The sequence below is a fragment of the Doryrhamphus excisus genome, chromosome 7 (assembly GCF_030265055.1).
Source record: "Doryrhamphus excisus isolate RoL2022-K1 chromosome 7, RoL_Dexc_1.0, whole genome shotgun sequence".
Lineage (NCBI taxonomy): Eukaryota > Metazoa > Chordata > Actinopteri > Syngnathiformes > Syngnathidae > Doryrhamphus > Doryrhamphus excisus.
In genome coordinates this window covers 1,297,460-1,323,359 of record NC_080472.1, presented here as the reverse complement: position 1 = coordinate 1,323,359, position 25,900 = coordinate 1,297,460, and the positions used below count along the sequence as shown (strand labels likewise).

Sequence of the window (25,900 nt, the reverse complement as noted above, 5' to 3'; positions counted from 1 at the left end):
GTTCATAGCTATGAATGTGAGTCTGAAAATCTATTTACTTACTTAACACTAATTTCTGTTGCTGCACACAGGTTGGAGACCCGAGTTCGATTCCAACCTCGGCCATCTCTGTGTGGAGTTTGCATGTTCTCCACCGTGCATGCGTGGGTTTTTTTTCAGGGTACTCCGGTTTCCTCCCACATTCCCAAAAAAAAACATGCTAGGTTAATTAGCGACTCCAAATTGTCCATAGGTATGAATGTGAGTGTGAATGGTTGTTTGTCTATATGTGCTCTGTGATTGGCTGGCCACCAGTCCGAAGACAGCTGGGATAGGCTCCAGCATCCTCCGCCACCCTCGTGAAGAGTAGTTTCTGTAATATCAACAAAACATTTGAATTACACTTTAACATCATTATTATTATGTGCAGAGAATTGTTGCGTTCAAAGACATCATGTAACTTCAGTTGAATTCACATTTTCAGTTTATTTGCTGGGATTTCCGAGCATAAATACAAGAAATTGCACTTCCTGGTTAAGAGTTACGTTCACGAGCGAACTCTTTGTCTTTTTTTTTTATATAAACATCGGATATCAGAGACATGTTTATGAGTTGGAGATACATATGTATACATAATAATGCACTTCTGTTGATGCGTTCGGGTCAGAATAAAGTATCAGACTCCGTGGCCTGCCGTCTGTTGTCAATTATAATGAAAAATGTCATTTAATTCATGAAATAAATAAGTTACCGCCCATAACGGGCTATTTTTGGGGATCATATGGGTCAAATATATGCCCCACAATTTTTACATCGTTATGTTTTTATGATTTTTTTTATGCGCTTTGATCGATGAAACTTCAACCCACCAAAAGTGAAACATTCCCTTTAATTCCATGTGTTCATGGATCATGTGACATGATCATTCATTAGCGGCTAGTACCTGTGCAGAATACAATGCAAGCGCATGAGAAGTATTCATGCAAAAAATGAGGAAGTGGTAAAAACTTGTCTTCCGGATTCAGTTCTATAAATGTCTTAAAATGCATCTATGTACATTTTGTGTTTTTTGGGATGATCCCAGTGTGAATAATACTTTGCATTCTAAAAGGAATAAATAAAGGAATAAATAGGTTAAATTGGTAATTATTAATTCTGCATATTTGATTTTGCAATCACTCAAAAAATATTTTTTTGTATTTATATAATTTAAAAAATGACCAAATATTTAATAAAAATATTTTTGTATTTTTTGTACTATTTTTTACTGTTACTATTATTAAGAAATTGAGTCGATTAAACAAACATAATTAACAGAATTAAACATGTAAATTGTTGTAAAGTGACAAAACATAGTCTTGGTTGTCAGTAAATACATTAAATTGTTAATTCTTAATTCTGCATATTTAATTTTGCAATCATTAAAAAATATATTTTTTGTATTTATATAATTAAAAAAATGACCAAATATTTAATAAAAATATTTTTGTATTTTTTGTACTATTTTTTACTATTACTATTATTAAGAAATTGAGTCGATTAAATAAACAAAACACAATCAGAATTAAACATGTAAATTGTTATAAAGTGACAAAACATAGTCTTTGTTGTCAGTAAATATGTTAAATTGGTAATTATTAATTCTGCAATCACTAAAAAAATATTTTTTTGTATTTATATAGTTTAAAAAAATGACCAAATATTTAATAAAAATATTTTTTGTATTATTTGTACTATTTCTAATTTTTTTTAAATGTTGTGTAAGAAATTATGTGGATTAAACAAACAAAACACAACCAGAATTAAACATGTAAATTGTAAAAATATTTTTTTGTATTTATATAATTAAAAAAAACCCAAATATTTAATTAAAATATTTTTTGTATTATTTGTAATATTTCTAATTATTTTTTAAATATTGTGTAAGAAATTCAGTCGATTAAACAAACAAAAGAAAAACAGAATTAAACATGTAAATTGTTGTTAAGTGACAAAACATAGTCTGTGTTGTCAGTAAATACATTAAATTGGTAATTATTAATTCTGCATATTTGATTTTGCAATCACTAAAAATTATTTTTTTGTATTTATATAATTTAAAAAATGACCAAATATTTAATTAAAATATTTTTGTATTATTTGTACTATTTCTAATTATTTAAAATATTTAATATAAAATATTTAATATATTTAAAATATTTAATGTGTATTTATATAATTACAAAAATTATTAATAAAATATTTTGTGTAATTATATAATAAAAAAAATTACTACATGAAAACATGAAAAACCCAAGACTGATCATACAATTCTTAAGGTACTATGATACTATGAGGTACATTTTGGTATACAGTAGCTAGTATGACAAAGCATTATTCTAGTTTGGTCGCACAGCAGGGTGTAACTTCGCACTTCTCAGTTTTTTGTCCAAATAGAGTCAGAAGATGAAGATCTTTTCATTTTTGTCACATGCGGAGGTGTTAATGTTGTAATCATGATGCCATCAAACGCTTCACAAATTTACATTTTACACGATTGGATGTTAAAAAGTTTCAAAATAAAAACATAAATAAAATAAATGGGAGTCAATAATGAGTAACGGTGCCATACTTGTTAATTGTGATGCAGGTGTTTCCAGTGTTTGGACCGTTTGACACCCCTGCACAACCTGAAGATCAACACGTCCACTGTGTTGTTTGGAAAACATCTCAGGTGGGATCTATTTTTCCAAATTTTTAAAATTTTCCGAAAATTTGATTGCTCTTTTTATGGTTAAAAAAAATTACATAAATTTTCTTCTGGTTAAATTATGACTTTTTTTCTATAATATTTTGACTTTATTCCTATAATTTTACAACTTTTTTTCAAAGTAATTTTTCAAATATTTTTGTTTGCTTAAATATATACCAATATTTTTTCTCTAATATTTCAACTCTATGCTACTAAAAAAGAATTATATATTATTAGAAAAATTGCTATGTTTTTTCTTATATTCATATTATTTTTTTTTATTTTCCAAAAATGTTAATTGCTCTTTTTATGGTAAATAATTGACATCAATTTTCTTCTTTTTAAATTATGACTTTTTTCTATAATATTTTTACTTTATTCTTATAATTTCATAACTTTTTCTCAACATAATTTTTACCATTTTTTGTTTGCTTAAATGTATACCAATATTTTTTCTTATTATTAATATTTCAACTCTATGCTACTAAAATGGCATTCATTTCTCTCATCATATTAGAAAAATTGCTGTTTTTCTTATATTCATATGAATTCTCTTTTTTAAATATGTATATTTTTATATTTTCCAAAAGTTCATTGCTCTTTTTACGGTAAATAATTAACATAAATTTTCTTTTTAAATTTTACATAAAATTAAAATAATCTTTGACCACCAATCTACAAATCTGCAAGGTTGAATATGTCAAATTATTGCATTAATCGCAGTTAATTCATGTAGTCATATTTAGTGCCTTTTTAATCGCGTTAATCAGATTTTTCATCTTTGCTATTTCTCTATGTACGTTGCCTGGGAGTGGAAAAAAACGGGCACCATGAAGTGGACATCGATTGGCTGTCATTGGGGTTCTGGCGGGAGCGGTGAGTAGCGGAGAGGAGCCACGAAAGCCTGTGAGAGTTTTTGGGTTTGTTTGTTTTTTTTCGAAAGTGTGATTAAAAAGGGATTAATTAGATCAATTATTAAACTCTTGACAGCACTAATTAGAGGTTTCACTTGATGGTGATAATTATGTGTACTTTTTATGGCCAATACCACATCCAGTATTTACCGATTAGATTAATTCTTGTTAATTAATTAATTCTTGGCTTCGTCTGGATACATGGGGGACTTTAACTCGGCGGCACCGATATCAGACTTGCGTTATATTGCGCAACTCCATTTGTGCTGACATTTCGAGACTCCCGTGTCGGAGTTTCAGACTCACAGCGCAGCATCACGAGATCTTGCCCACGCAGGCTTGCAGCGGGGGGGGGGGGGGGGGGAATGACACACATGACCACCGACTGTGGAAAAACAGGATACAGGCTACGTCGCAACAGGAAGTGTTGCGCTCCTCCTCCTCTACAGAACATCAGTTTGGCCAGACTTGAACGCTTTGGTTGATGTCCACACTCCTGCAACCCCCTGTGGTGTAGGGCGCATATTTCGTAATCAACCCTTGGCTTAGCATTTCTTCTGAGAAATTCAGTTAGGGTGATGGGTGGAGGGGGGGGCGCAAAAAAAAACTTTTTTTTTTTTATAAGCATTCATGTCCAATCCAGCCTGTCCATCTTTAAACTGAATTTATAACACTTTTAAACGCCTTCCATTTGTCGAAAATCTTTGTCGAAAAATCTGTGAGGCGGATAAAATTATGTTTAAATTGGTCATTTTTAATTCTGCATATTTCATTTTGCAATCACTAAAAAATATTTTTTTGTATTTATATAATTTTAAAAAAAAAACAAATATTTAATTGAAATATTTTTTGTATTATTTGTACTATTTCTAATTATTTTTTAAAATGTTGTGTAAGAAATTGAGTCGATTAAACAAACAAAACACAACCAGAATTAAACATGTACATTGTTGTAAAGTGACAAAACATAGTCTTTGTTGTCAGTAAATATGTTAAATTGGTAATTATTAATTCTGCATATTTGATTTTGCAATCAGTAAAAAATATTTTTTTGTATTTATATAATTTAAAAAATGACCAAATATTTAATTAAAATATTTTTGTATTATTTGTACTATTTCTAACTATTTAAAATATTTAATATAAAATATTGAATATATTTAAAATATTTAATGTGTATTTATTTAAAAATATTTTATAAAATTATGTTTCGGTTTATCTACAGCAGGGGTCTCAAACTCAATTTACTTGGGGGGCACTGGAGCTAGGGTCTGGGTGAGACTGGGCCGCATCAGGTTTTCAAAAAAAAAAAAAAAACGCATTTATTAAAAACAAAAAAATTTTAAAAACTTTGCTTTGGAATAATTTTTTCTGGGTACATGATACCATACAGCATCCATATCAAACTTGCGCGGGCCGCACTAACATTAAACTTTCATATCAAGGCAGGGGCCTCAAACTAGTGTCCTGCGGGCCACATTTGGCCCGCGGGCCGCGTGTTTGAGACCCCTGATTTACGGTCATTCGACATAACCACATGCAGTCTTTGCTTGATTTGGGATTCTATGGCAAGGCTGTGTAGTTTTTTTTATATTTCCTGCACTGAAACCTACACTAATCCTGTTTGACACCGGATTTTCTTCATTTATTTAATTCAAATTTAATTTTCTCCCAAGAATTCACAATTTAAAAGCAATAACAAGACCACGATTCACAATTTAATGTCATTCCCCATACTCAAAATGACCATGTATGACAATCAAACATAATATATTTCACATTTCCTCAACATACTGCCTAATTTGAAAAAAATAATATAATTTATATATTTAAATAATTTAAAAAATGACAAAATATTGAATTAAAATATTTTGTTTCATTATTTGTACTATTTCTAATTTTTTTTTAAATGTTGTATAAGAAATTCAGTCAATTAAACAAACAAAACGCAACCAGAAATTTAATGTGTATTTATATAATTAAAAAAATTATTAATAAAATATTTTGTGTATTTATATAATTAAAAAAAATGACAAAATATTTAATTAAAATATTTTTATTATTTGTAATATTTCTAATTATTTTTTAAAATGTTGTATAAGAAATTCAGTCGATTAAACAAACAAAACAAAACCAGAAATAACACGTAATTTTTTTTTAAATATTGAATAAGAAATTCAGTCGATTAAACAAACAAAACACAACCAGAAATAACACGTCAATTGTTGTGACAAAACATAATTGTTGACAACAAAGAAAAGAATGAATCTCAAGAAAACATCACAGTAAAAAATTATTAATAAAATATTTTGTGCATTTAAATAATTTTAAAAATTAAAATATTTAATAAAAAATATTTTTTTCATTATTTGTACTATTTCTATTTTTTTTAATGTTGTATAATAAATTCAGTCGATTAATCAAACAAAACACAACCAGAAATAACACGTCAATTGTTGTAAAGTGACAAAACAGTCATTGACAACAAAAAAAGAAGAATGAATCTCAAGAAAACATCACAGTAAAATATCTAATGTGTATTTATATAATTTAAAAAATTATTAATAAAATATTTTGTGTATTTCTATAATTTAAAAAATGACAAAATATTGAATTAATATTTTTTGTATTATTTTTTACTATTTCTAATTGTCTTTTTAAAATATTGTATAAGAAATTCAGTCGATTAAACAAACAAAACACAACTAGAAATAACACGTACATTGTTGTAAAGTGACAAAACAGTCATTGACAACCAAAAAAAGAAGAATGAATCTCAAGAAAACATCACAGTACAATATTTAATGTGTATTTATATAATTTAAAAAAATATTAATGAAATATTTTGTGTATTTATATAATTAAAAAAATGACAAAATATTTAATTAAAATATTTGTTTTATTATTTATACTATTTCAATTATTTTTGTAATGTTTTTACGGCCATTGACAACAAAAAAAAGAAGAGTAAATCTCAATAAAACATCACAGTAACTCTATGAAGGCCAAAACTCTACATCGGTAAAGTAACACTAAAACATTGTCTCACACTAGTGTCTCCCGGCAACGCCCACAGTCCCCACTCGGACCTAAACATGCTTTATCTTACCGTTGTGTCGTCTAAGTCCTCCAGCGATGAGCCGCTCTGTTCCCACAAAAGTCATTTGGTTAACGACTGGAAACAAATTGCCAAAGATGGTTGAAAAATGTCAGCTTTCTATATATCTCTGAATTAGCAGGGGAACTAAAAGCTTCCTTAATTCTGCCAATTTAGGTCGGGTACCATAAGGCTTCTTCTCCTATTTCTTCTTCTTCCTTATTAAAAAACAAGAAGGTGACAAACTTCCCACAGAACGTGTTTTTCAAGCCAATGTTGTCATTCTAGAACACAAAAGCTGCAAATATATTTGTATTTTTACAGTATATATTAGTATTTTTACAGTATTTTCAGCGTAAAATAGTAAATAACTACAGCACATGGAATGTTTAGTAAATACCGTTACAAATCCTATAGTTTGTATCCTTTTTATCCTTTTTTTTACCTCATATTTGTTCCTAAAAGCTGGAATTATGTGGGAATTCATACAGGTAATTTATTGACAATGTTATTGAGCATATTTGTTAGCGCGCAACTTCAATGTAATTCATGCAAACACATCAAACAGCTAATTAAGCTAGCATGTTTTTGGAATGTTGGGAGGAAACCGGAGTACCCGGAGAAAACCCACGCATGCACGAGGAGAACATGTGAGAGATCCCAAATACACAATGTTGCAGCAAGACACCACACGGACACCACCTTCTTGTTTTGACATGAGTTGTTATATGTCTTGAATTCAATTGTGTTTCTCACCTCGATAACCCAAAATGGAGCCAAGAAAAGTTTTGATAAAGGAGGTGAAAAACACAATTGAATTGAAGACATAGAGTAACTCATGGCAAAACAAGAAGGTGGTGCCCGTGTCTTTGCAAAAATATGTTTTATGTTGGATTTACATTATTTTGTATGGGAAAAATTGCTTCGGTTAGAGTTAGAGTCAGCTGGGATAGGCTCCAGCACCCCCCTGCAACCCTCGTGAGGATAAGCGGTAGAAAATGAATGAATATATAACCATTAAATACGATATAAACACCCATGAGACATAGGCTGTATAATGCTAAACCTTGATGTCAAGTCGGGGGTCATAAAAGATCCCCTGGTTTACATTGTATTTTTTTTGTCAGTGAAAAAAATAATGTAAAAATAAAATAAAATACCTTTTGATAGAAATGTTGTTTTTGTCAGTGAAAAAATAATATAAAATAAATAAAAATAATATAAAATACCGTTTGATAAAATGATTTTTTTGTCAGTGAAAGAATAATATAAAATAAATACAAATATAAAATAAATACCTTTTGATAAAAATGTTTTTTGTCAGTGAAAAAATAATATAAAATAAATACAAATAAAATAAAATACCGTTTGATAAAAATGTTTTTTGTCCGTGAAAAAATAATATAAAATAAATAAAAATAAAATAAAATACCTTTTGATAAAAATGTTTTTGTCAGTGAAAAAATAATATAAAATAAATAAAAATAATATAAAATACCTTTTGATAAAATGATTTATTTGTCAGTGAAAAAATAATATAAAATAAATAAAAATAATATAAAATACCTTTCGATTAAATGATTATATTGTCAGTGAAAAAAATAATATAAAATAAATAAAAATATAAAATAAAAACCTTTTGATAAAAATGATTTATGATTGAGTACGTGAATGATTTATACGTAAAAATCCTTCTGTTTCAGATGTGATTCTTTCGAGTGGACATTTCACAAAGGAGGACATTGTTCCTCGAGTGACAAAGTCAGCGGAGGTTTCAGCGGCCATCATGTGTTTCACAACGACATCCAACAGTTGCCTGACATGCGTGCACAAGGGGACAACCAGCTCTCTCACTTCTTATTCCTGATTCCTCATTTTCTCTGGACACCGTGACCCCCCCCCCAACCCCCCCCCCCCCCCCCCAGCCCCCCTCTCAGCCCAGGCTGCGTATTATTAGACGAGAGTGAATCACATTCACAAGGCGCATGGACACGCATAATCAGCAACGTGCACACAAAAGAAGATATACCAAAAACAGATACTCTTAAGACGTCAATGTATTTTATTATTTTTATAATAAAATATCTCATAAGCACATGCATAGTGAGAATCCTTCCAAAGCAAGTTCCCCTTTTTTTCATGTTGCTTAAGCCAGACAAGGATGACTCAGTGCAGATATTAATCATGCTTTATTTTTTTAAATTTTTTTTGCTGTTATCTTGGTATCTCACTACACCGACTTCGCATGTCAGGCACAGTTATTTATTTTTAAATAAGAGAAGTTAGCCAGGTAAGTCAAAATAAATATGCTGTATGCCCATTTTTTTTTTTTTTGTAGCCATTGCACGGCGACCGAGTGGTTAGCGTGCAGACCTCACAGCTAGTTCAATTCCACCCTCGGGGACCTCTGTGTGGGTTTTCTCCGGGGTACTCCGGTTTCCTTCTACATTCCAAAAAAAAACATGCTAGGTTAATTAGCGACTCCAAATTGTCCATAGGTATGAATGTGAGTGTGAATGGTTGTTTGTCTATATGTGCACTGTGATTGGCTGGCCACCAGTCCAGGGTGTACCCCTCGTGAGGACAAGCGGTAGAATTTGGCGACTGAATTTTGTCCACCAGAGGGAGGGAGGCTGATATCATTGCAGTACTCCGGGTACTCCGATTTCCTCCCACATTCCAAAAACATGCTAGGTTAATTAGCAACTCCAAATTGTCTATAGGTATGAATGTGAGTGTGAATGGTTGTTTGTCTGTTTGTGTGAAAAAATAAAATAAAATAAAATAAAATAAAAATAAAAATAAAATAAAATAAAATAAAATAAAATAAAATAAAATAAAATAAAATAAAATAAAATAAAATAAAATAAAATAAAATAAAATAAAAATTACTACTCTAAGCTCTCATTCTAATTCTAATTTAGTGTTTTGCCCCCCTTTGTCCCTCCCGTGTCCAAAAATGTATTTGCTCCCTGCTTTTAAATTATTACCAACTTAAGAGGAATAAAGTGTGAAAAACAACATACTTTTTTTTTCAAAAATTGTAACTAAAAAAATATTTTTGATCAAATTGTGAACATGTGGTCATCCGCGGTCATATGTGGTTCATGGATTCCAGACCCAATCACCATTACGCACCACATTGCTCGACTCTTATACTGCAGGGACTTGACATGACTGCGAATCATCAAGCTAGCGAGCTTGCAAGCTAACCACTTTGCCTTGAATTTATTTCTTCCAAATTCAAGACGCCAAAAATTAACCACTTCCACACGAGATGGGAGGATATTTTTTTTCACTCTATCATGTCGGAGAAGAGTATTAAGGTCTATATGTTTTGTGTCATTACTTCCACCTAGTGACCAGAAAATAATATAAATAAAAATAATTTGAGTGTTTATACTGTATATATACAGTACAATGGGTGTATGCATATTCAAATGTATACTCCAGTGCTACAATATGTAGTGCCTGTGCAGTGCTGCATGTGGTTGCTGCCTCACAGTGGTTGCATTGTAGCTTCCACATTTGGTTCCTCTCCCTCTGTATATAAAATGGTGTGTGTACCTCCTTCCTGGTTTCTTGTTTTTACATGTTGGTCACACTCAAATCTTTCAGATCATTAAACTAATTTAAATATTACTGACAACAGAACTGAACACAGAATGCAGTTTTGAAATTAATTTTAGTATTATTCATGGAGAAAGGTCAGAGTTCAGGACAAGAACATTAAGGCTCATCTCAATTTTGCCAGAAAACATCTTGATGATCACCTTGAAGAAGACCTTTTGGGAAATCTCTGTGGTCTAACAAGGCAAAAGTTGAACTTTTTGGAAGGTGTGTCCCATTATATTTGGCGTAAAAGTATAATGCCAACAGTAAAATATGGTGGTGGTGGTGGTGGTGTGATAGTCTGGGGCTGTTATTTCAGAAAAAGAACATACCAACAGTAAAATACGGTGGTGGTGGTGTGATGTTCTGGGGCTGTTATTTCAGAAAAAGAAAATCACAGCGACAGTAAAATACGGTGGCGGTAGTGTGATGGTCTGGGGCTGTTATTTCAGAAAAAGAAAATCATAGCAACAGTAAAATATGGTGGCGGTAGTGTGATGTTCTGGGGCTGTTTTTTCAGAAAAAGAAAATCATAGCAACAGTAAAATATGGCTGGCGGTAGTGTAGTGGTCTGGGGCTGTTTCAGAAAAGAAAATCATAGCAACAGTAAAATACGGTGCCGGTAGTGTGATCGTCTGGGGCTTGTTTTTTCAGAAAAAGAACATCATAGCGGTGGTGGTAGTGTGAAGGTCTGGGGCTGTTATTTCAGAAAAAGAACATCATGCCAACAGTAAAATACGGTGGTGGTAGTCTGATGGTCTGTGGCTGTTATTTCAGAAAAAGAAAATCATAGCGGTGGTGGTAGTGTGATGGTCTGGTGCTGTTATTTCAGAAAAAGAACATCATACCAACAATAAAATACGGTGGTGGTAGTGTGATGGTCTGGGGCTGTTATTTCAGAAAAAGAACATTATACCAAAAGTAAAATATGGTGGTGGTAGTGTAATGGTCTGGGGCTGTTATTTCAGAAAAAGAAAATCATAGCGGTGGTGGTAGTGTGATGGTCTAGGGCTGTTATTTCAGAAAAAGAAAATCATGGCAACAGTAAAATACGGTGGCGGTAGTGTGATGGTCTGGGGCTGTTATTTCAGAAAAAGAAAATCATAGCGGTGGTGGTAGTGTGATGGTCTGGGGCTGTTATTTCAGAAAAAGAACATCATACCAAAAGTAAAATACGGTGGTGGTAGTATGATGGTCTGGGGCTGTTATTTCAGAAAAAGAACATCATAGCGGTGATGGTAGCGTGATAGTCTGGGGCTTTTATTTCAGAAAAAGAACATCATAGCAACAGTAAAATATGATGGTGGTAGTGTGATGGTCTGGTGCTGTTATTTCAGAAAAAGAACATCACACAAGCACGCAGTTAATCCTGCCCTGCAAAAGGAACCGGTGAACTGACTCTCGAGCCAATCAAAATTCCAATCATTTGCAACTGAACTGACTGAATGGGTATTTTAGAGGCGGTGACCTCATTCATTCAGTTCACAAAAAAGAACTAGTTCTTTTGGACCCGTTCGTTCATGACTGACACACCACTAGCAAGCACGTTTGTGATGGGTAGCTCGATTCGTTTTACTGACTTATGACTCACTCACTGAAGTGAGTCGGTTAAAATCTTGCATCTTTTTTTGTGTGGAATTACTTATAATTGAGAAATTTGACAGCCAATTAAAAAAATTGACCATTTTACAAATAACGCACACGATCCAGTTTATGCTTTAGGGGGCGTGATCTTCCACGTCCCGAACTTCCTCTGTTTACCAGTCTTTTCCCCCTCAGGATCTTCATACGTGGCTTGTGGAGGAGGCGGCGGCGGGGGGTTAAAGGCAGCTGCAGACGGCCCATTCCTGCCTTCAGCTGCCGGGGGGAATCTTGACAGTTTTCGGCGCAAGCCAGCCTCCGTCAAGTCGGGTTGGATGGCAGGGACACTCCGGTGCAAACCCCATTTAAGCAACAAGGTATTTTAACACGGAAATGGCGAGAAATGTGTCGCTGTGCTAACTTTCCCTGAAAGTCTTCTGCCACATGTATTGACGTGCACTGATTGAGCGTCCATGCTAGTAGCATTAGCATGCAAGTGTTTTCATTTGCGCTAGCGTTAGCTTGCTAACATTTACATTTGTCTGCGTCAGAGCTGTTTTTGGAGTGACGCTATCAGAAACACTTATCAGACTTATTTCTATTCAGTTAAGATTGTTTTATTGTGTATTGTTTGCGTTGTAGTATCTAATACAGGACGAAGGCTTCGTCCCAGTCAAAGCTAGCATACTAACCTGCTTGTGTTGATGCTGTGTTAATATACGGTAACTTTTCTTAACCTCTCAGAGGCTAATTCAGGCAAATATCACTTTTAGGTCTGTAAACGTTTACATTTAAAACTCTTTTCGTGTACTTTTTTCCACGATACTACGGTGGCCGATAGGGACAAATGTGCTACAGCGTCCAAAAACGCTATAAACACATACTTAATAACTGATATGAATTCCAATACTACAATGACATATTTGTTCTAACCAAATATATTGTTCTCTGGTTCTTCCATATCTTACTTATTGTGTGGAAATATGGGGTAATAACTATTTAAAAGTACTCTTCACTCGCTAAATGTACTGCAAAAAAGGTCAGTAAGGATAATTCATAATGCAGCCTACAGAGAATATACTAACTCCTTATTTTGAAAATCACAAATACTTCAACTTGCTGATATAGTTCATCTTAAAATAGCTAAAATAATACATAAGGCTATATATAACCAATTAGCTAAAAATTAGCTACGCTTGAGCCTATCCCAGCTGTCTTTTGGCGAAAAGGCGGGGTACACCCTGGACTGGTTGCCAGCCAATCACAGGGCACATATAGACAAACAACCATTCACACTCACATTCATACCTATGGACAATTTGGAGTCGCTAATTAACCTAGCATGTTTTTTTGGAATGTGGGAGGAAACCGGAGTCCTCGGAGAAAATCAAATGAAACATGCAAATGATGGGTGGAATTGAACCATGGTCTCCTAGCTGTGAGGTCTGTGCGCTAACCACTTGCCCACTTCATTCATTTTCTTCCGCTTTTTCCTCACGAGGGTCGCGGGGGTGCTGGAGCCTATCCCAGCTGTCTTTGGCGAAAAGGCGGGGTACACCCTGGACTGGTTGCCAGCCAATCACAGGGCACATATAGACAAACAACCATTCACACTCACAGTCATACTTATGGACAATTTTGGAGTCGCTAATTAACCTAGCATGTTTTTTTTTTGGAATGTGGGAGAAAACCGGAGTCCTCAGAGAAAATTTTAAAAAATGATGGGTGGAATTGAACCATGGTCTCCTAGCTGTGAGGTCTGTGCGCTAACCACTCGACCGCCGTGCCGCCGATGTGCTATATATATCAGTTACTATGGTACCCATTATGTCATTGTATGGTCATATCACCTCGTACTTTGGTACGTGACAAAAATAAATAAATTTTAAAAAAATGTAAAAAAAATAAAATAAAACTCAAATAAAAAAATTATAAAATAAAAATACAATTTTATGAATGAATCACTTTTTTTTAAATTATATTAGGAAAGCAGGAAGTGAACAAATGTAACAGTTACTGATTGTAAATTCTTCCTACTCCTTTTGGACATGTGGAACTGAACTGATTATGTGATGCATTCAATTGTCATCTGATGCATGTTCAAATGAAATTAAACCATTCCCATTACCATAAATCCTACAGGCAGCAAAATGGCCAAGTGTTTCTGACAAGTTACTTTTTTTTTTTCTTCCAGGATTACCAATTACAGGTGCTCTTCGGCCCTTGGTACGGATGAAAGCTGAAGGCCGCCACAAGCCCATCTGGGCGGCTAATGTCGCTGCTCTGTGTGTCGTACTCGCCATATTGATGCTGACAACTCAAGGGGCGTCAGGCCAAAAGATGATACAAACAGCCATGGCTCATGCTACAGCCACGGCCGCAGGACCGGGCCCTAACCTCACAGATGACCTCCAGGGCCTCCAGGCGCTAGCGGACTTCCTAGCCAGCGAGCGCGCTCATGTTTGGCTCTTGTCCCTAGCGGGATCATTTGTCGTCGGACTCACTGGGATTTTTCCCTTGCTCATCATTCCCATTGAAGCTGGAGCAGCGCTCAAAACCGAAGGTAGGACCTCCTTGCTTGTATCCGACTCTTCGGGTTTTGATTTGTGACGGAAGAGGTACATTTTCCTTGAAATAAGCTAGCTGCTAGCAAGCCGAGCTAACTGCTGAACTTCAAAAGCAGTTGCCTAGCAACAATGCAAACCAAAGCAAAATGTTAGCAACCCTGGAAATCCGCATTGGAAAATCAGAAACTGGGTCAGACTGGGTGTCTTAATGGGGAGAATGAGGTGAACGATGCCTCGAATGGGGGGTGGTGGGGGGGGGGGGGGTGCAGAAGTCAAATACATATTTAATATGTATTTATATGTATTTATACTATGGTACCCATTATGTCGTTGTATGGTCATATCACCTCGTACTTCGGTACGTGACAAAAAAATAAAAATACATTTAAAAAAATGTAAGAAAATAAAACTGAAATAAAAAATTATAAAAGTATATGTATTTGTGTATGTATGTATATATATATTTACAGGTATTAATTACGCTATTGTGTGTGTTTCCTCAGCCGGATGCCAGAAGCTAAAGCAGCTTTTGAGCTTCGCAATTGGTGGCCTTCTTGGTGACGTGTTCCTCCACCTCCTTCCTGAAGCTTGGGCGCTCTCCGGTTCCTCAGGTGGTGTCCCTTCTAGCGGTACCGTGACGATCTTTGACACGTATAGTGCGTAGATGGCGTTTTTAGTTTTTAGTTGATTATTATTTCAGACATAGTTCGTATTGGCGATAAGATTAATTTATGTAAAAACTAGGGCTGTCAATCGAGTAAAATATTTGATCACGATTAATCACATTTTCGTCCAGTTAACTCACAATTAATCACATTTAATCACAGATGGAAATAAGTTTTTAATCTATAAGTAGGGGAAATCTATTTGTGGTAAACGATTCAATGTGCAACTTCAACGATAATTACATAAAAATTTATGTAAAGGGCTTCAATCGGGTAAAATATTTAATCGCAATTAATCACTTTTTTGTCCATAGTTAACTCACAATTAATCGCAGATGGAAATAGGTTTTTAAACTATAATAAGTAGGGGAAATCTATTTGTGGTAAACGATTCGATGTGCAACTTCAACGATAATTACATAAAAATTTATGTAAAGGGATATCAGTCGGGTAAAATATTTGATCATGATTAATTGCTTTTTTGTTCATAGTTAACGCACAATTTATCGCATTTAATCGTAGATGGAAATAAGTTTTAATCTATAATAAGTAGGGGAAATCTATTTGTGGTAAACGATTCGATGTGCAACTTCAACGATAATTATATAAAAAATTATGTAAAGGGATATCAATCGGGTAAAATATTTGATCATTATTAATTGCTTTTTTGTTCATAGTTAACGCACAATTAATCTCATTTAATCGTAGATGGAAATAAGTTTTTAATCCATAATAAGTAGGGGAAATTTATTTGTGGTAAACGATTCGATGTGTAACTTCAACGATAATTATATAAAAAATTATGTAAAGGGATATCAATCGGGTAAAATATTTGATCACGATTAATCGCTTTTTGTTCATAGTTAACACACAATTAATCGCATTTAGGCCGAGAAGATGGCAGCAGATGATTTATCTGCTCAACTCCAGTAGATTTTCTTGACTTTAATTTTATTTCACACTCCAGCTACTTACAGGCGCATGGTTTGATTACCTTCCAATCAAAGAGGAATACATATTACTACACTTTGTAACTTAGGAACAATTGTAGTTGTCTTACATATCTGTGGTCTCTCCGGTCTTCACTTTCGAATAGTTGTAGTGCTTTCTGTTGTCGACTCCCTTCACCGAAGATTTACTTTGTACAACCATCTAATGCGTGTCATAGTTGTGTCACATGGGTATTAAACAATCATCATAACTGCCATCATTATTTGTAGCAGGAGTTTGAAAGACAAACACATTTTGCATCATAAAGAATTATCACCGTCTTTGAATATTATATATATATATTTTTTTAACAAAATAAGCCAAATTCCACCAACTACTGACAAATCTAGCAACTGTTTCTGGTGTCGTTTGGGGGCTTAACAGTGAAAGCACATATTGTAGTGTAGTCCTAACTTTGGTCCTTTGGTAATAAATGAACCTATTGTCTTCTACCTTTTCCAGCCAGTAAAGGAAAGCACTGCATGACCCAAGGATTGTGGGTAATCGCTGGCCTGCTGGCCTTCCTCCTCCTAGAGAAGATGTTCCCAGACCAAGATGGCCACAAGGACACGCCTTCTCATTCGGACCTGAATTTTAACTCCACCGTAAGTTCCGTAAGGCGTTTTCCATGTGATCACGCACACCGGTAACAAAACGGGGTTCATCAGCCTGACTGCTTTTAGCCGCTTTTAGCCGCTTTTAGCCGCTTTTAGCCGCTTTTAGCCGCTTTTAGCCGCTTTTAGCCGCTTTTAGCCGCTTTTAGCCGCTTTTAGCCGCTTTTAGCCGCTTTTAGCCGCTTTTAGCTCTGAATTAATGTATGGATATTGTATTTTAATGCATTGTTTACTCTGTTTTTACGCAACTCTATTTTTAAGTGTCTTTGAGTACTATACTCTTTGAGTACGCTATACAAATAAAATGTATTATTATTATTATTATTATTATTAGACGTGCTTTCTTTCTTGGATTTCTTTCACCAAATTTGCTTTTTTTTTCTTTTAGTATTTTTATGGTCTGATTAGTTGTCCCCGCTTTATTTTTTTTTTCTCTACTGTAAAGCGTCTTTGAGTACTCTGAAATGCGCTATACAAATAAAATGTATTATTATTATTATTATGCATGCTTTTTTCTTGGACTTCTTTCACCAGATTTGCTTTTTTTGAGTATTTTTGTGGTCTGATTAGTTGTCCCCTGCTTTATTTTTTTTTCTCTACTGTAAAGCGTCTTTGAGTACTCTGAAAAGCACTATACAAATTACGTTTTTTAGTATTAGTATAATTATTATTATTATGTGTTTTCTTTCTTGGATTTCTAACAGTAGATTTGCTTTTTTTTTATTTTTGTGGTCTGATTAATCATTTTTTTTCACATTTTTCTTCCTTGCTAACTCTGTTGTACACTAGTAACTGCAACCCCATTGCCTTCATACATTACTGTACTGTAAGTTTTTAAAAACATCCATGCTGATGACTTTTTGCCCCCTTTTGACTCTGTGCAAGCATAATTTGTCACACAGTCGGAACAATTGATTCAGGAGGTTTTCATCTTGTTTTAGCCAATCATGTCCTGGTCTTTATATGACTCGCTCTGTTGAATAATTACTCATAATTACTCACTGACAGCTGCCGTCTGAGGGCCTCATGTTGAATGAAATATTATATTTGTGTAACAGGCATTTTCTTGTAGATATTGCTCTGTAATAAATAAATCATAATAAATGTCTAAATGCTGGTTTGGATCTCCACAGACGCATTCAAATTCAGCGTACAACGGAAAGAGCGTTGTGTTGAATGGAAATGGGACACACGGCGACTCTCGGGCGTCTTCAAAGCATCCGAGTCTGCAGGAAACATCGGAAAATGTCAAGGTATGTAATCTGGCAAGAAGAAGCGATATATATTCTCTAGATGTCGACGGGTCTGATTTACTGGCTAACGATAATGACTGAATCTAAATTGGGAAATTGTTTCTATCAAACTACCCAAATCCAATCTGGAATTAGATTAAAAAATTAAAAACCAAATCGATAACTGTTTAACTGTTGTTTCAAACACTGCGCTGTGTTCCAGACAAGCGGCTACCTGAACCTGCTGGCTAACTGCATTGACAACTTCACCCATGGGCTAGCTGTCGCCGGGAGCTTCCTGGTCAGCAAAAAGGTGAGCGACTGCTTCTCGTGAGTTGATGTGACTCGCTGTTGTTAATTAATCAGTTAATCGCACGAGAAATTAAAACAAATTCGATTTTGCCTTGATGAATTGACGTGCATGTGAGTGTGAATGGTTGTTTGTCTATATCAACACAAATCCAACACAAAACATGTTTTTGCAAAGATACGGGCACCACCTTCTTGTTTTGCCATGAGTTACTCTAAGTCTTGAATTCAATTGTTTTTCACCTTCTTTATCAAAACTTTCCTTGGCTCCATTTTGGGTTATCGAGGTGAGAGACACAATTGAATTCAAGACATATAGTAACTCATAGCAAAACAGGAAGGTGGTGTCCGTGTGGTGTCTTGCTGCCACATTGTGTCTTTGGGATCTCTCACATCAAGAATCAAGTAATTTTTGTGTGGAGTTTGCATGTTCTCCCAGTGCATGCGTGGGTTTTCTCCGGGTACTCCGGTTTCCTCCCAACATTCCAAAAACATGCTAGGTTAATTAGCTAAAAATAAAAAAGTGAAAGTGATGAGCGTCATTTATCCGTTCCAGAAAGTCAGACTCTTTTCCCATTAGAAATAATGTAAATCCAACATAAAACATGTTTTTGCAAAGATACGGGCACCACCTTCTTGTTTTGCCATGAGTTACTCTGTGTCTTGAATTGTTTTTCACCTTCTTTATCAAAACTTTCCTTGGCTCCATTTTGGGTTATCGAGGTGAGAAACACAGTTGAATTCAAGACATATAGTAACTCATAGCAAAACAAGAAGGTGGTGTCCGTGTGGTGTCTTGCTGCCACATTGTGTCTTTGGGATCTCTCACATCATCTCTGTGCGCCGTTTCCAAGTTCTTCTTGTGCATGCGTGGGTTTTTTCCGGGTACTCCGGTTTCCTCCCACATTCCAAAAACATGCTAGGTTAATTAGCGACTCCAAATTGTCCATAGGTATGAATGTGAGTGTGAATGGTTGTTTGTCTATATGTGCCCTGTGTTTGGCTGGCCACCAGTCCAGGGTGTACCCCGCCTCTCGCCCGAAGACAGCTGGGATAGGCTCCAGCAATCCCCCGCGACCCTCGTGAGGAAAAAGCGGCAGAAAATGAATGAATAATTAGCGGCACGGCGGAGGAGTGGTTTGTGCGCAGACCTCACAGCTAGAAGACCAGGGTTCAATTCCACCCTCGGCCATCTCTGTGTGGAGTTTGCAGGTTCTCTACCGTGCATGCGTGGGTTTTCTCCGGGTACTCCGGTTTCCTCCCAACATAAAAAAAAAAACATGCTAGGTTAATTGGCCACTCCAAATTGTCCATAGGTATGAATGTGAGTGTGAATGGTTGTTTGTCTATATGTGCCGTGCTGTGATTGTGTGGCTCGCCCGAAGACAGCTGGGATAGGCTCCAGCCTCTACACTCGTGAGGATAAGCGGTAGAAAATGAATGAATATTAATATTCTTTTTCCCCACAAAAATTTTGGACACCCCAGATATAGAAGGTATTGCTAAGTTCTATACCCACTTGAATAATTTTTCAAAACAAAAAAGAAAAAAAACTCTTTTTTTTTTTTAAATCCTGTTGCCCATGTTAGGTCATGTTTGAAACATAAATATATATTTTAGTACTACAAAAGAGCCATTCAGCAGTAAACATACTGCAAAGGAGTCCAGCTGGTGTGACATAAGGCTACCAGCATGAACTAGGAATTGTATACATGCCAGAAGAGGAAGTTAGCGAGATGTCTCCAACACATACACACGTCATTTCACATTTCATGGGTGTTTTAGTACGCAGTATCGCAGCACACGGCACACCAATGTGTCGGCCTTTTCCAATGCTTTTAAAAAAATTCCCAAGGCACCGTCTTTGGGAATTGACACGTAAAAGAATCATATTCTGTCTGCAGGTCGGCTGCCTGACAACCTTTGCCATCTTGCTTCATGAAATTCCACATGAGGTGAGATTCTTGGTTTTTCCTCATTTAGATAGGAGTGTGAAGTGGACATACACGGCACGGGCTGGAAAAAGCCATACGGAATCTTGAGAATTTCAGCCAAAACGAGAAAAACGCAGATTTGCCCTGCGGTCCACTTGGGTGTTTTATTAAAGGAAAACTTACCATGTTTGTTTTAATATTATTATATTGGTTTTATATATCATCCTCATCTTAATCCTCATCCTAATCATCATCCTAATCCTTTATCCTCATCCTAATCCTTTATCCTCATTCGAATCCTTATCCTCATCTTCATCCTTATCCTTTATCCTCATCTTCATCCTAATCCTTATCCTCATCCTTATCCTCATCATCATCCAAATCCTTTATCGTAATCCTAATCCTAATCCTTATCCCAATCCTTTATCCTAATCATCATCCTCATTCTTATCCTCATTCTTATCCTCATTCTAATCATCATCCTAATCCTTTATCCTCATCCTAATCATCATCATCCTAATCCTTTATCCTCATCCGAATCCTTATCCTCATCTTCATCCTAATCCTCATCATCATCCAAATCCTTTATCGTAATCCTAATCATCATCATAATCCTTATCCTAATCCTTATCCCAATCCTTTATCCTAATCATCATCCTAATCCTTATCCTCATCATCATCCAAATCCTTATCCCAATCCTTTATCCTAATCATCATCCTAATCATTTATCCTCATTCTTATCCTAATCCTTTATCCTCATCTGAATCCTTATTCTCATCTTCATCCTAATCCTTTATCGTAATCCTAATCCTTATCCTAATCCTTTATCCTCATCCTAATCATCATCCTCATCCTTATCCTGATCCTTTATCCTCATCCGAATCCTTATCCTCATCTTCATCGTCATCCTAATCATTTATCTTCATCCTAATCCTTTATCGTAATCCTAATCCTTATCCTAATCATCATCCTAATCCTTTATCCTCATCCTAATCATCATCCTCATCCTTATCCTGATCCTTTATCCTCATCCGAATCCTTATCCTCATCTTCATCCTAATCATTTATCCTCATTCTTATCCTAATGCTTTATCCTCATCCGAATCCTTATGCTCATCTTCATCCTAATCCTTATCCTCATCATCATCCAAATCCTTATCCCAATCCTTTATCCTAATCATCATCCTAATCCTTTATCCTCATTCTTATCCTCCTCCTAATCATCATCCTAATCCTTATCCTCATCATCATCCAAATCCTTTATCGTAATACTAATCCTTTATCCTTATCCTCATCCTCATCCTAATCATCATCCTAATCATCATCCTCATCCCTATCCCTATCCTATCTACAGGCCCAAGTGATAGATCCTGTTAGTCTTAGTCTAAGTACTGGGCAATCCAGTTCTGTCATCTAAGTTTTTTTATGGAGTCCACAGAGTAACTATGAGCTCCAGTCAATCATGATGACCCAAGTTCATTTCTGGGACCTTCAGTTGGTCTTACTATGAGACCAGAACTGGTCTATGTGTGAGTCTGTTATCTATCATTTTAATCCTGAGTGTTCGTTGTGTAAAGGTTTTCCTCTCATCCTCAGGTGGGGGACTTTGCCATTTTGCTGCGAGCCGGATTCGACCGCTGGCGGGCCGCTCGTCTGCAGCTGTCCACCGCACTCGTCGGCGTCCTGGGCGCCTGCTTTGCGTTGTGTGCCCAATCACCGGAAGGCGCGGGTACGATTCTTTTCCTGGTTTCTTGTATTCATTCCCATAACGTACCCTCAAACGTTTATTTATGTACCGTCCACAGAGAACGCCACAGCTTGGATACTACCTTTCACTTCTGGTGGATTCCTCTATATCGCCTTGGTGAATGTGGTCCCGGACTTGCTGGAGGAGTCCAGTTTCAGGTACGCTCGTAGAATATTCAATGTTTGAATCCCAGGTCGGTCTGAGTTTTTTTTTTTTTTTTGTTTTGCAGACACTCCCTTGTCCAGATCCTGCTCATCTTCTGCGGCGTGGCGGTCATGGGTCTCCTGTCGGCTCTTTGAGCCTTTTGAGGGACAGTCGTCTAGAAGTAGTAAGGACGGTGTGGAAGTCCTCGCCGTTGTTTGATGCCACTCATACGCGACAGCTCACAATACAACTTTATTGACACTCCAACTAAATATCCCAGTGGTAAGTCATAATTAGGAGATTTTTGTTTTTTTTTTTAAGATGAAATTATGAGATAAAAAGTCATAAATTTAAGATTAGAAGTGAAAGTTATGAGACATGTCATAATTTTAACATTAGAAGTGAAAGTTATGAGATAAAATGTCATTCTGAGATAGGAACGTCATAATTACGAGATAAAAATTCATAATTTTAAGATTAAAAGTGAAAGTTATGAGACAAAATGTCATAATTTTAAGATTAGAAGTGAAAGTAATGAAATAAAATGTCATTTTGAGATCGGAACATCATAATTATGAGATAAAAAAGTCATAATTTTAAGATTAGAAGTGAAAGTTATGAGATAAAAAGTCATAATTTTAAGATTAGAAGTGAAAGTTATTAAATAAAATGTCATTCTGAGATAGGAAAGTCATAATTATGAGATAAAAAGTCATAATTTTAAGATAAGACGTGAAAGTTATGAGACAAAATCTCAGAATTTTAAGATTAGAAGTGAAAGTTATGAGATAAAATGTCATTCTGAGATAGGAATGTCATAATTATGAGATAAAAAGTCATAATTTTAAGATTAGACATGAAAATTATGAGATAAAATGTCATTCTGAGATAGGAACGTCACAATTATGAGATAAAAATTCATAATTTTAAGATTAAAAGTGAAAGTTATGAGACAAAATGTCATAATTTTAAGATTAGAAGTGAAAGTAATGAAATAAAATGTCATTTTGAGATCGGAACATCATAATTATGAGATAAAAAAGTCATAATTTTAAGATTAGAAGTGAAAGTTATGAGATAAAAAGTCATAATTTTAAGATTAGAAGTGAAAGTTATGAAATAAAATGTCATTCTGAGATAGGAAAGTCATAATTATGAGATAAAAAGTCATAATTTTAAGATTAGACATGAAAATTATGAGATAAAATGTCATTCTGAGATAGGAACGTCACAATTATGAGATAAAAAGTCATAATTTTAAGATTAGAAGTCAAAGTTATGAGACAAAATGTCATAATTTTAAGATTAGAAGTCAAAGTTATGAGATAAAATGTGATTCTGAGATCGGAACGTGATAATTATGAGATAAAAATTCATAATTTTGAGATTAGAAGTGAAATTTATGAGATAAAATGTCATTCTGAGATAGGAAAGTCATAATTATGACATAAAAATTCATAATTTTAAGATTAGAAATGAAAGTTATGAGATAAAATGTCATTCTGAGATAGGAATGTCATAATTATGACAAAAATTCATAATTTTAAGATTAGAAATGAAAGTTATGAGATAAAATGTCATTCTGAGATCGTAACGTCATAATTATGAGATGAAAAGTCGAAGTGATGAGATAAAGAGAATAAAAAGTCGAAAAATATATCTCATAATTCTGACTTTTTATCCTATAATTTTGACTTTATTCATAAATTATGACTTTCTTTATCTCAAAATTCTAACATTTTATTTAATCAGATGAACTATTTATCCCATAATTTCACCTTTTTTGCCTTTCATGATGACTTACCATTGGGATATCTTTGTTTCTTTCAGTGGCGGGAAAACAATCTTCCATATTATTATGCTATTCCTTAAACAAAATAGCACTTTATGAATCGGTGACTCGGAATGACCACCTCCATATGCTGACAGGAAATAGTGTTAAAGGAAATAAGATATTTTTTGAATGGATGACTGTTACCATATTGTCTTATACTGTACATCTTGTACATCAATCCCGTGTTGCACATGCAAAACATCCAGTAGGTTTACCTCTTTTTAAAATGGATGCAATTGTAGCAGCTGCTTATTTATTAAAAAGGACACCCGACTGCATACAGTAAGCCGTTCCAGCATTGTTTTTTTTTATACTTCAAGTGTTCATAATTCATAATAATAATCTCATAATTCAGTCTTTTTAATCTTATAACTTTCTTATCTCAAAATTCTAACATTTTATTTCATGAGGTGAACTATTTATGTCATAATTTCACCTTTTTGCCTTTTTGCCTTGGGAACGTCATAATTATGAGACAAAATGTCAGAATTTTAAGATTAGAAGTGAAAGTTATGAGATAAAATGTCATTTTGAGATCGGAACGTCATAATTATGAGATAAAAAGTAATAAGTTTAACATTAGAAGTGAAAGTTATGAGACAAAATGTCATTCTGAGATAGGAATGTCACAATTATGAAATAAAAAGTCATAATTTTAAGATTAGAAGTGAAAGTTATGAGATAAAAAGTCATAATTTTAAGATTAGAAGTGAAAGTTATTAAATAAAATGTCATTCTGAGATCGGAACGTCATATTTATGAGATAAAAAATCATAATTTTAAGATTAGAAGTGAAAGTTATGAGACAAAATGTCATAATTTTAAGATTAGAAGTGAAAGTTATGAGATAAAATGTCATTCTGAGATACAAAAGTCGTAATTATGAGATAAAAATTCACAATTTTGAGATTAGAAGTGAAATTTATGAGATAAAATGTCATAAAAAAGAGATTGGAATGTAATAATTATGAGATAAAAAGTTGAAAAGAGAATAAAAAGTCGAAAAAATAAGTCTTATATCTCATAATTCAGACTTTTTATCTTATAATTTTGACTTTATTCATAAATTCTTTTTTAGATTTTTAAAATTTTTTAAATGTTTTAAATTGTAGCGGCTGCGTATTTATTAAAAATGAGACCGACTGCAAACAGTAAGCCGTTCCAGCATTGTTTTTTTTTTTTATCCTTCAAGTATTTTAATGTATAAAAAAATATTCTCACATGAGCAAATTATAATTCCAAACAGTTATGTGTCAAACTGGTGTTTTTTTTTTTTTTTTTTTAAAGCAAAATACCGCAGATAAAGGTTTAAAACCTCGCCACACAAAAATCCTGTCCCCGCTCTTCATGTTCTATATGTCAATGCTGCTAAGCCGCTATATGGGAAATGTCATATGGAAATGAAGGCAGGAGGGGGGGGGGCAATATGATGTTCACATTGGTCCCTTTTTCTGCACAGTTTGTTTGGCAGGCTTCTGTTGCCATAACGACTCCGCTGCAGGTTGCCTACCTTAGTCATCGGCCTGCGAGAGGTGCCCATTGTCTGTGGGAGGCCTTCCTCGGTCACACGGCACATAAGGATGACAAACACTCGACGTGTAAGAGGGCTGATATGGTGTTAAATTAGCATGAAAGATGGAACGTGATAAGCCGTTACACCCTTTTTAGCCTTTAACTTTGTTTCCATCTTGCCGTCGTTGGTGGAAAAGACCTCTGATTGAAATTTATTCACCAACCGAGGATCGAACTAGCGACCATCAGTTTGGGAGACAACCACGATGCGATGTTAAATGTTAGAGAAAAAAAAATGTCCTGAAAACTAAACTTTTTCAAGTGGTTGAAAAATGTGGGAGTAAGTTGGCGGATAAAAGAACACCAGAATGTGAAATGTTGCGGTGTAAAAATGGAGAATTCTTGTTTAAATGTGAATATGAGGACTGAGGATGGAA

At 34.5% G+C, this 25,900-nt stretch overlaps 2 protein-coding genes across 3 annotated transcripts in view; one reads left to right on the top strand and one right to left on the bottom strand.

Annotated features, from left to right (window-relative positions):
• Window positions 1-6,799, bottom strand: part of mybpc3 (myosin binding protein C3) — a 55,195-nt gene extending 48,396 nt beyond the window's left edge. The window contains exon 1 of the mRNA XM_058077059.1: window positions 6,734-6,799. Within this exon, the coding sequence (XP_057933042.1) occupies window positions 6,734-6,788 (55 nt within the window). The 5' untranslated portion in view covers window positions 6,789-6,799. The remainder of the gene's footprint in view (window positions 1-6,733) is intronic.
• Window positions 6,800-12,081: 5,282 nt separating this feature from the next.
• slc39a13 (solute carrier family 39 member 13) lies at window positions 12,082-24,233 on the top strand. 2 transcript variants are annotated; one of them, XM_058078595.1, is made up of 10 exons: window positions 12,086-12,291; window positions 14,109-14,477; window positions 14,985-15,092; window positions 16,599-16,741; window positions 17,884-18,003; window positions 18,206-18,295; window positions 20,196-20,246; window positions 21,823-21,955; window positions 22,032-22,131; window positions 22,203-24,233. In XM_058078595.1, the coding sequence occupies exons 2-10, from the start codon at window positions 14,147-14,149 to the stop codon at window positions 22,270-22,272; spliced, it is 1,146 nt and encodes a 381-aa protein (XP_057934578.1). In that variant the 5' UTR covers window positions 12,086-12,291; window positions 14,109-14,146; the 3' UTR covers window positions 22,273-24,233. The 2 variants fall into 2 exon arrangements, with proteins under 2 accessions (XP_057934579.1, XP_057934578.1); XM_058078596.1 differs by lacking the exon at window positions 20,196-20,246 and having other exon boundaries at window positions 12,082-12,291.
• The last annotated feature ends 1,667 nt before the right edge of the window (window positions 24,234-25,900 follow it).